Source organism: Rhinoderma darwinii, chromosome 8 (assembly GCF_050947455.1).
Source record: "Rhinoderma darwinii isolate aRhiDar2 chromosome 8, aRhiDar2.hap1, whole genome shotgun sequence".
NCBI classification, from domain to species: Eukaryota; Metazoa; Chordata; class Amphibia; order Anura; family Rhinodermatidae; genus Rhinoderma; species Rhinoderma darwinii.
Genome location: NC_134694.1, coordinates 32,329,495 through 32,341,672, shown reverse-complemented (window position 1 = coordinate 32,341,672; position 12,178 = coordinate 32,329,495). Strand labels below are relative to the sequence as shown.

At 39.9% G+C, this 12,178-nt stretch overlaps 1 protein-coding gene across 1 annotated transcript in view; it reads right to left on the bottom strand.

The window, feature by feature from the left end:
- Window positions 1–12,178, bottom strand: part of NOX1 (NADPH oxidase 1) — a 45,667-nt gene that overhangs the window by 18,448 nt on the left and 15,041 nt on the right. The window contains exons 3-7 of the mRNA XM_075836621.1: window positions 11,930–12,040; window positions 8,772–8,856; window positions 6,156–6,298; window positions 5,189–5,370; window positions 4,155–4,317 (exon numbers count right to left, since the gene is read on the bottom strand). Coding sequence (XP_075692736.1) covers window positions 4,155–4,317; window positions 5,189–5,370; window positions 6,156–6,298; window positions 8,772–8,856; window positions 11,930–12,040 — 684 coding nt within the window. The remainder of the gene's footprint in view (window positions 1–4,154; window positions 4,318–5,188; window positions 5,371–6,155; window positions 6,299–8,771; window positions 8,857–11,929; window positions 12,041–12,178) is intronic.

Below are 12,178 nucleotides of genomic sequence, written 5' to 3'. Positions count from 1 at the left end.
GAATACCTGCATAGAAAAGTTAATAAATTCCCTCCATAAAGTTTAAAATTACAGAGCCATTTGATTTAACTTTAATTAATTTGTTTCAGGTTTGTTAGCCATTGTGAGTACAACAGAAAACCATAGGTGGAAAATAGCAGTAAAAGGTATGATAGTTTTTGGTATGGATAAAAAAAAAAGTTATTTGTATTAGAGCCTGTTCACATCATGTTTTGGCCCTACATTTAGTGTGAACATTGGGAAAGCTCCCTACGTACACGCTAAACGTGTCCATAGGGCTTCATTAGTCCGAAGGTGTACAAATGGGTGTACTTTTGGCCTCTGTTGGGCTGGTATACCTTTTTACGGAGGATGGAATAACGTAGTATACTACGCTATTCCATCTTGAGGGATCACGTTATACGTATACCATGGGGAGCTTTCCCAGGGCCGGAACTCCTGGGAAGAGTATTAGGTAGCGCTTGTCCCAGAGATTCCGGCCCTGGAGAAGTCAATGACATTACGGTCTATGTTTGGACAGTGATGTCAAAAGCTTTCAACTAAGGAGGCCACGGCCAGAGCATCGGTAGCGCTCTAGGCGGTGACTCCGGGATTGAAGAAGCCACTGACGTTACTGTCCATATATGGACAGTGACATCAGGGACTCCTCCAGTCCCAGAGTCCCACGGCCAGAGCGCTTCCGATGCTCTGGCCGGGGACTCCGTTCTTTAAAGCCCTTGACATACAGTGAAGGAAATAAGTATTTGATCCCTTGCTGATTTTGTAAGTTTGCCCACTGTCAAAGACATGAACAGTCTAGAATTTTTAGGCTAGGTTAATTTTACCAGTGAGAGATAGATTATATTTAAAAAAAACAGAAAATCACATAGTCAAAATTATATATATTTATTTGCATTGTGCACAGAGAAATAAGTATTTGATCCCTTTGGCAAACAAGACTTAATACTTGGTGGCAAAACCCTTGTTGGCAAGCACAGCAGTCAGACATTTTTAGTAGTTGATGATGAGGTTTGCACACGTTAGATGGAATTTTGGCCCACTCCTCTTTGCAGATCATCTGTAAATCATTAAGATTTCGAGGCTGTCGCTTGGCAACTCGGATCTTCAGCTCCCTCCATAAGTTTTCGATGGGATTAAGGTCTGGAGACTGGCTAGGTCACTCCATGACCTCAATGTGCTTCTTTTTGAGCCACTCTTTTGTGGCCTTGGCTGTATGTTTCGGGTCATTGTCGTGCTGGAAGACCCAGCCACAAGCCATTTTTAATGTCCTGGTGTAGGGAAGGAGGTTGTCACTCAGGATTTGACGGTACATGGCTCCATCCATTCTCCCATTGATGCGATGAAGTAGTCCTGTGCCCTTAGCAGAGAAACACCCCCAAAACATAATGTTTCCACCTCCATGCTTGACAGTAGGGATGGTGTTCTTTGGGTCATAGGCAGCATTTCTCTTCCTCCAAACACGGCGAGTTGAGTTAATGCCAAAGAGCTCAATTTTAGTCTCATCTGACCACAGCACCTTCTCCCAATCACTCTCAGAATCATCCAGATGTTCATTTGCAAACTTCAGACGGGCCTGTACATGTGCCTTCTTGAGCAGGGGGACCTTGCGGGTACTGCAGGATTTTAATCCATTACGGCGTAATGTGTTACCAATGATTTTCTTGGTGACTGTGGTCCCAGCTGCCTTGAGATCATTAACAAGTTCCCCCCGTGTAGTTTTCGGCTGAGCTCTCACCTTCCTCAGGATCAAGGATACCCCACGAGGTGAGATTTTGCATGGAGCTCCAGATCGATGTCGATTGACAGTCATTTTGTATGTCTTCCATTTTCTTACTATTGCACCAACAGTTGTCTCCTTCTCACCCAGCGTCTTACTTATGGTTTTGTAGCCCATTCCAGCCTTGTGCAGGTCTATGATCTTGTCCCTGACATCCTTAGAAAGCTCTTTGGTCTTGCCCATGTTGTAGAGGTTAGAGTCAGACTGATTAATTGAGTCTGTGGACAAGAGTCTTTTATACAGGTGACCATTTAAAACAGCTGTCTTTAGTGCAGGCACCAAGTTGATTTGGAGCGTGTAACTGGTCTGGAGGAGGCTGAACTCTTAATGGTTGGTAGGGGATCAAATACTTATTTCTCTGTGCACAATGCAAATAAATATATATAATTTTGACAATGTGATTCTCTGTTTTTTTTTAATATAATCTATCTCTCACTGGTAAAATTAACCTAGCCTAAAAATTCTAGACTGTTCATGACTTTGACAGTGGGCAAACTTACAAAATCAGCAAGGGATCAAATACTTATTTCCTTCACTGTATATGGACAGGAGCGGAATCCCTGTTTAGGGCATTGACAACGCTCTTGCCGGAGATTCTCGCTTTACAAAGACCAGAACGTCACTGCCCATAATACAAACAGTGACATCCGGGGCTCCCTCTAGGAGCAGAATCCTCGGCCAGAGTGTTGCCGATGCTGTGGCTGGTGATTCTCTAATTACAAAGCCCCTAAACTCACTGTGCATATAAGTGCTTTCCCATGACAAGATTCCCTGGCCAGAGTGCTTTAGATGTTCTGGCCGGGAACTCCATAGTTGAAAGCCAGGGGCTTTCCCGTTTCAGCATTTAAAGTAGCGCTGTGGCCAGGGAGTTTGAACGATGAATCCCACTGTATGCCTAAACAGTGGGATACGCCTGTGCCTTCAGTCAGAGGTATACATTGGGACTCCTTCAGAAGTATACCTCCGGCGGAAGTAAAAAACGTAATGTAAATAGGCCATTAATAACACAATCATGCCTAAGAATTTTTTTTGTCAATGTATACAAGGTTATATTCTTGTTAATATACAATGTTTTTCAGCATATGACAATATATTTTTTCCTGTTCTTGCGTTACGTTTAAAAATGCAAGAACTTGGAAAGAAAAACCTAACCTATAGGCCCCATGCATGCAATGCGTATTAGGTGCAGAATTGCCACGTGGATATTTCTGTGGCAAAACCGCAGCCTAATACAGTACCAGCAAACTAAAAGAGATTTTATATAAACTCATCTAATCTACACATTGCAGAATTTTTCAGCACGCAAATTGACACACAGTGCAAATTCTTAAATTTTCAGTATGTCGATTGATCTCGCGTTTTCATTGCAAAATTATATCTAAGTTTACAAAAAAAACGCGCCAAAATTCGTAGCAGTTAATCCGCACCTATTTCTGCATCAAAATGTAAGATAAACATCTAAAATTTCATAAACAGACGCAATATTAAGTGCGGAATTTGCCTGCTGAATTACCTGCCTTTATTTTGATGCATCATATTATGCAACATGTGCATGTAGCCTTAGGCTGGGTTCACACGACCTATTTTCAGGCGTAAACGAGGCGTATTATGCCTCGTTTTACGCCTGAAAATAGGGCTACAATACGTCGGCAAACATCTGCCCATTCATTTGAATGGGTTTGCCGACGTACTGTGCAGACGACCTGTAATTTACGCGTCGTCGTTTGACAGCTGTCAAACTACGACGCGTAAATTGACTGCCTCGGCAAAGAAGTGCAGGACACTTCTTTGCAACGTAATTTGAGCCGTTCTTCATTGAACTCAATGAAGAGCAGCTCAAGATATACGAGCGTCACAGACGCCTCGTATATTACGAGGAGGAGCATTTACGGCTGAAACGACGCAGCTGTTTTCTTCTGAAAACAGGCTGTCATTTCAGCCGTAAATGACAGCTAGCGTGTGAACATACACTCAAACAGAAGAAATATGTAACAAATGTAGAAACATAGTGTGTATTCTATATTCGTGAAATTGGCAAAGCGTTTGTACACTTTATTTTTAAGATACGGCCCATATAAAAGAATAATGTGCCCATAGCCTATTCCATGCTGCCGTAGTCCTCTGGATCCATGTTTCGGAATACTAGATTGAAAACTTTATATATTGAGAGCATGTATAGTGAGTGCTGTGTTATGTGAGCCAGATTTGTAGGACATGATAGAACTTGTAAATTATCCACAGTTTGCATTTATATCCATGTATTTAAATAATAGAACATTTCTTGGGCACAAATTACAAGACGTTTAGTGTTAAAATTGAAAAAAAACAAAAAACAACCCAACACAACAAAATTGTGAAGTCCAACTTCTTGGCTTACCATAGGATCATTGCCTTGGAAGCTGGGCATGAAGCATTTATCACCATGCTCATCATCATCCTCATCACCATGTACTTTTTCCTTCCAAGTAGTGTATTTCTGATAGCATTCATCATAATGGTTACTGCGAAGGCTGTCAGAGGTTTGGCCTCTAACTATTCGACTACAAATAAAGCAGTGGCGTTAGAAAAGAAAAGATGTAGCAGAGAAGAAAATAAAACATTAAGCAGGTAGCACTTCTATTATTATGACTACTACTTAAAGGGGACCTCCAATTATACAGACATTATGTAGAAAAAGAATTATAGTGCTGGGGTGTGCACTAGAATTGTTTTTCTCAATAACTTTTATTAACAAATTTTTCTTCTAAAAGCAGCACGGACTGTGCTGCCGGTGGCTTACAGCTCTGCATTAGGAGCGTCCTGTTCGTCTCCAAAAAACGGCCTGTGGGAACGGAACGCGGATTTTCCCATTGAAATCAACGGGCAGATGATTTCATTTTTAGCTGTTGTTCGGGGCGTTTAAGGCCCGAAAAACGGCTGAAAATAGGTTTGTTTACACACAGAATCAAAAACGGCTGAAAATTACAGAGCTGTTTTCAGAGAAAACAGCCTCTGATTTTCAGCCGTTTTTGAAGCTGAAAGCATTTTTTTTAGGAGTTTTTTGGAGCGGTTTTCCATTGACACAATGAAAAACAGCTCAAGAAGTGACATGTTACTTTTTACGGAGCGATTTTTACGCACCGTTTTTTTTAAAACGGCGGCGTAAAAAACAACCCGTCTGAACCGAAACACAGTTTTTCCCATTGAATTCAATGGGCAGATGTTTGTAGGCGTTCAGCTACCGTTTTTTCAGGCATATGTTGAGGCGTTTACACCCCGAAATACGCCTGAAAACACAGCGTGTGAACATAGCCGTACTGGTGGATTGTGACAGACATCATGTGGGTGCTCTACACTGAGCATTTGGAAAGCAAGGGGTCCTGATATTGTTCTTGCACGGGAGCTTCCAACCATGACTAAATCCATACTCACCCCACTCCATGTATGAGGAGGCCAGCAAAGAAGATGATAAATAGGTGGTGGGTGTACCAGAAAACTTCAAAATAGCAGCGGCGGATAAACTCCGTAGATGATGTGATCATTAATATCAGTGCTAGGGTGATCACCACGCCTGTTACGCCAGCAATGGTAGTGAAACAAATAGAAGATGGTGTCTGTGAGGGAAAGAAAGAGAGAAATAGAATTTGTGACTTCTACATGCAAAATACGCGAAAAACTGAAATGACTTTTGCAAGCACTTGTATTGTAACATTAGAAGAAATGTCAAAAGGTAAAAGCCAGGGTTAACTAGGATTCCGTCCCTAGGAGTACAAAGTTTTTAGGTGGGACTTGCACAGGTTAAAGGACTAGTCTCCCCCAAAAATTCTGTTCCGGTAGTCTGCAGAGCTCGGGATGGACCGCTTGTTGTGGGTTTATTTGTCACAGATGGCAGCCAATTCTGAATGCGTAATGTTCATCATAAAACTGCTCTATATGCATATTTATAAATTATTTTAACCTTTTATGACTAAACGTTCATGATCTCACATTTTGTTTTTGTTGCAAACTATTTAAGGCTGCGTTCACATCTGCGTCAGGGTTTCGTTCCGACGTACCGTCTGAGCTTTCCGTCGGAACAGAGCTCTGACTGACACAAATGGAAACTATAGGTTTCCGTTTCCATCACCATTGATTTCAATGGTGACGGATCCGGTGCAAATGGTTTCCGTTTTTCTCCGTTGTGCAAGGGTTCCGTCGAAAAACAGTGACCACAGACTAAACAGTCCTGGCTCAGCTGTAAAATAATAATGCCCTTAAAGATGGACAAAACTTGGGTAGGCAGTGTGACCCAAATATCTCCGGTGTCCATGTAGACCTCAGAGGCAAAATACTGAGCCATAAAATACGGAAACCAGGCTTTTATTTTGATTGCACTTTTAATCATTTTATGATGTTTTACCTCATTCTTGGATCTTATTGGGTTTATCCAATCTCCATCCGCGCTCCCAATACTTGATAACATTCCTTCAAGCGAGTTATTTGCGGACTGTGCACCATGATAAAATCTTTCAACATTAAATAAGTGTGCAATTGTGTGGACAGCTGAAAGATACATAATAAAATTCAGAACCGGTTTACAACACATTCAACCTAGCACTTATAGGGTAAAATAATCCAGATAATATCACATCATATCATTAAAATGAAACAAAACGTGTATACAGGTGCAAGAACGCCTGCGACTGAAATGATACAGCACAGAAGAAAATGGCGACAGCACACTGCGAACACTAATGTCACCTAAGCTGCTAAATATAAATAAATATGCATTACATGCTAAATCTACTTACAATAGGGAGGTTCTTAGCACGCATTTTGCTCAAATTGTGTGAGCCCACCTGCCACGACAAGGCATCCTCCATAGGTGGGGACCTACTCTGCACATACACCCAGAACTGGGACTAAGCCTACATATACTTGGGGATGGAAGAAACCAGCATTAAACTAATTAAAATCACCCAGGGCAGGGCAAAAAGACCTATGGAGGACACCTTGACGTGGCAGGTGGGCAAACACAATTTATTCAAAAAGTAAAAGATTTTTTTAAATAAAAAGTATTAAGAAATTTGCACAAAACACACTGATAGCCATTTTTATTAAACTATTTCAAAAGGTGTTCATAGCCTTTAACAAGGTGAGGCTAAATCAAAACATTGGACCCTGTCACAAAACGTGGAATTCTTGATTAAGTGGGTAAAATATGAAGTCATAGTGTGATGATAGTATAGTTTGCAATTTCCAGTAATCCTAAAATTCTTTGCAATAATGCTACTTCCGATATTAACTCAATAATGTCTGTAAGTGAGGAGTGTTGAACTGCAAGCTAACCATTGCTGGCTACACTTCTGATCATGAAACATTAAGTCATCACATGTCAGGATTTTTTTTATTTTTTATTATATTGCTTTTAATAAAATATAAACAAAAATTTTATTTATTTGTGTTCTCATGTTCTAATTTTTACAGTGTTCAAACTTTTACTTCTCTATGGGGGCTGCCATTTTTTTTTACATCTCTGTATGTGTCGATTAACGACACATACAGAGATGGAATACGGCACATACAACCCCATAGAGAATGCGAACGGGAGCCGTTCCATTCACTATAGCGTACGCCGTCTGTGTGGGAACGGCACATGTGATCGGAGGGGTCTCAATGCTCGAACCCCCAATGATCAAACCTTCTGACATGTAAATATGACATGTCAAAAGTTTTATAAAAGTACAGGTACACTTTGAGCTTCCTGCCTCTAGTCTAGTTCATTGCTACCTCTCTACAAACTATTGCTGCTCATATGTGTATTGAAATTGGACAATTTTCTGACCAGGTCTCTGCCTCGCGCTACAACTTGTTGCCGTTTATCTGTGTACCGAACCTGGACTGTTATTTGATTGCTATTAGCACACTCCTGCCTGATCGTTTCAGCCACTGGACTCCTGACCTGCTATAGACTTTGACACTATATGTATATAAATAGCTTGATCAGTGTGTGTCATCACATACAAAAGTACGTAAATAAGGAGGAGTGGTGAATGTAGGTTAACAGGTTACACTATACTGGAATTTTTGTGTCGTCATGTATTGATTATCCATAACTACGTTTTATCATATGCTAATTGGATATGACCAATTTAACTAAATTCTTAGTACAGTACTTGCATGACGATGAGTTTGGTGGCATATCTATGAAATAATATATTGTTCGGATTCTAAAGAGTCCTCAATTGTAGCTTTTTACTAAGGGATTTAGTATTGTTTAGTTTTAAACTTTAGTCCTCTAAATAACGGATACAATGTGGTAGTATTGAAAAAATTATTGCCTGGATGAAGATACCAAATGATACAGTTTAATGTATATTTATAGGGTATTGTATTATTGATTTATTAGTATTTGCTGGATCTGTAAGAGTTTTGTAGAGCTCTTACTATGTAAAACTAGGGCTAAAGATACCGCTGCCAAATTTCTCAGCAGATGATGTAAAGGGGCCATAAAGCAACCAGAGCAGTCAGCCATATGGTTTATTCTGGAAGTTCCCTATTGATGGGCACATATTGAGACCTGGTCAGCTGGTAGAGAGTGGTTAGTTGGATCTGAGACAGGTTAACTGTTTAGGTACTGCTTGTTTATGCCGCTTCGTTTCTGTTCGGCTTTTTCGGGAAAGCCGATGTAGCAGTGAACGGGCTCATAGACTTTCTATTGAGCCCATACACCGGAAAAAGCCGAACAGAAACAAAGTGGCTCAGCGCTCAGCGGCCACTTCGTTTTAGCGATTGGTGGGAGTCTCAGTTCTCGGAGTTTTGTTTTTTTCTACACTACTTGTCTTATTTACACCCTAGTAATTTCCTTCTGCTTTTCGTTTCCTAACTTTCAAATACAAAATAAGTTTGATATACAAGATAATTCCTATCCAAGCCGACTCTTAAGAATACCCTTTGATGCTTGAAAGAAACGGTACACTTTGAATGCAAACATATAATAAAAAGTAGAAATAGATCAAAACTCTAAAAATGTTACCTGTCATTAAGGCAATTGTATAACCCAAAAGCTTGTGAAAGACAATATTGTTATCAAGCTGTTTCCTCACAGAGCGTCGACAACACTGGAAGATTGAAAACATAGAAGTATGTCACATGCAGGTCAGCCTATTATCAGGTAAATCAGCACAGAATTTTTGATCGAAATATTAAATATTTTTGAAAGGTGGACATTCACTTTAAGCTGGGCACAGTCAATGGGTTTATATTGGATGTTCCTCATGATTTAAAGGGGGTCTGCCAACTGTATCATGATGTCTGTTATGGAGTATACAGTGATCAGGCAGCTTGAATTTCCACCCTTCTGATCCTATTAGGGTATATTTAGGATTCGTCCACATGTAGCGGGATTGCTGCGTATTTTCCGTCTGGAATTGCGGATGGAAAATACGCGGCAGAATACAGTAGCAGCAAAGTAGGTGAAATTTAACAAATCTCATCCACACGGTGCGTAAAATTTTTGACCTGCGGTGTGTATTTTTCGGACTGCAGCAAGTCAATTCCTGCTGCGAAAAGTAGACTGGATTGCTGCGTTTTTCAGAGATGTCGTTACCATCTCCCAACATTGAAAAAAACACAGCAAAATCTGCACCATTTTCTGCAGCAGCAAACGCAGGAAATGGTGTGGTTTTTCCGCAGCGGAATTTCTGCTACTTTCTGCAGCAATTCCGTTACGTGTGGACAAGACCATACTCATGCCGGTTTTGTGGGGTGTTTTTGCTGCAATTATTGAAGAATCACAGCAAAAAAAAAAGACATAACTGGCTTGTGTAAATACAATCCTATTTTCCCAAGGTAAGGTAAGGGTGTGCCCCATTCTTCTAATAGAAAAAACACGTCCATGTAAGGGTATGTGCACACACACTAATTACGTCCGTAATTGACGGACGTATTTCGGCCGCAAGTCCCGGACCGAACACAGTGCAGGGAGCCGGGCTCCTAGCATCATACTTATGTACGACTCTAGGAGTCCCTGCCTCCCCGTGGAACTACTGTCCCGTACTGAAAACATGATTACAGTACGGGACAGTTGTCCTGCAGCGAGGCAGGGACTCCTAGCATCGTACATAAGTATGATGCTAAGAGCCCGGCTCCCTGCAGTGTGTTCGGTCCGGTACTTGCGGCCGAAATACGTCCGTCAATTACGGACGTAATTAGTGTGTGTGCACATACCCTAAGATGTTCATCCGACAACTATTTTATGGATATATTCAGCTTTACCACAGGACTCTAGCAGTAAAAAAATCTCAATATAGAAAGATTAGGGCACTCATGCATTTCCAGACAGGTAGCTTATCACATACCATAAGGTTCTACCATACACATAGGACAGCTATCTCGTCTGACTATACAGCAATTATTAAATCCACATAGGTCTCTCCCACTACTCAGGGAAATACTGCACTGTAATAATTCTTATAAACCTAAACGTTGAGCAAACACAACCCAAAAGATACCTCCACCAACTGCGTGATTTTTGTATATAATTAAATTAAGACTATACATTTTAATGATCTACTCTAAAAGACAAAAATGACGATTGTGTCACGTCACAGAAAACAAAAAAGGATAATCAAGTGTATTAACTCCTGCCCGATATCCACAATATATATACAGCGGAGGTCGGGTGGGGGAGTATGGAGTGGGCTCAGTCGACTCCCGCCCGTTTAACCCTTTAGATGCCACGGTCAAAAGCAACCGCAGCATCTAAGCGGTTAGAAACTGGGGGGCTGCCACCTATGACATTGCATCGCACCTTGCGACACGATCAGAGTTGGCAGGGCAGCCTTTGGGCCTTCATCAGGCAATTCTTAGGAGGCTGTCAGCATAACTATATACAGCAATACATTAGTATTGCAGTATATCATGCATGCGATCCAATGATCCAACGATCGCCGGTTCATGTCCCATAGTGGAACTAGTAAAAATACACTTTAATAAGATTTTTTAATATATAAAATAATATATAATAATCGTTCAAAAAATCTCTTTTCCCATTTTTCCCCAAGCACAATGTAACAAAAATTTAAAAAATAAGATAACCGGTATCGCCGCGTCTGTAAAAGACAGATCTATTCCAATATAACATTATTTAACCCGCATGGTGAACACCGTAAAAAACAAAAAAAAACCAACAGAATCGCTGTTTTTTGGTCACTTCATCTCCCGTTAAAAATGGAATAAACAAAAAGAGATTAATAGAAGACGCCCTGAAAGAATTAAGCCCTCATACCGCTCAATCGATTGGAAAACAAAAGTTATGGCTCTCAGAATATAGCGACAAAACACAAATTTTATTTTTAACAATAATTTTCTTTCCTTGTAAACGTAGTAGTAAAACATATTTAAAAAATATATAAATTTGGTATCGTTGTAATCCCGCAGAATAATGTTAACCATGTGGTAGAAACGGCATGTTAACACTGTAAAAAAACCAACCCCAAAATATGAAGGAATCACGTCGCAGAGGCACGTCACTTAGTTACAGGACGCATCCCTTTCGGTGTATTATAAATATATTGTCTGACTCCCCACAATGGGCGCTTTACTTGGCACATCCTGTAGGTTTTGTGGGGAGAAAAAAAAAATTGTGTTCCCGCATTCCAAGAGTCATAACTGTTTTATTTTTCTGTTGATGTAGATGTATGAGGACACGTAGGTTTTTTGGCACTATTTAGAGGTATATAGATCTTATTGATTGACTTCTAGAAAAAGTATTTTGGTGGAAATAGGGGGGAAAAAAATATTTTATTTTTTATGGTGTACAATTTTTACATAATAAAATATTTTATTTTAAAAAAATGGTTATTTTATTACTATACATTACATTTATTCTTTTAATAAGCTTTAGTTATTTTTTTATATAAATTTCACTAGGGGCTGCGATCACTGCGACTGCAATTTTCTGATCTTGACTGCAGAAATTTACACCATGTATTCCTGTTGGTGAAAATCTGCAACACATACATGGTTTCAATTTCCATGCAGAATTTTGCACTATGTATCTATACTAGATACCAGGAAAAATATTTTTTTTACAGTTACATAAATGAAACCGTAACAAGCTTTCATCGGTCTTTTCACATAGAAACATTTTCACGCAGTAGTCAGACATTACAAGATAATAGTTGCACTTACTGAACAGGTTCCTCGTAAAAAGGACAGTAGGTTTCGACAGACGGGTAATAGAATCAGCAAACAATTAAAATTAAGACAAGCAGCAGATCCACGGGCCCATGCGAGAGCAGGCTGAAATGAAACAAAAACTTCATGAAAACATATCTAAATCTTGGGCAAATTGTTAAAAGGAGCTGTCACCTCTCCTGACATATCTATTTGAGTAAATACTTGTATTTCCCATAAAATAAAAATTCTGGAACATCTTTT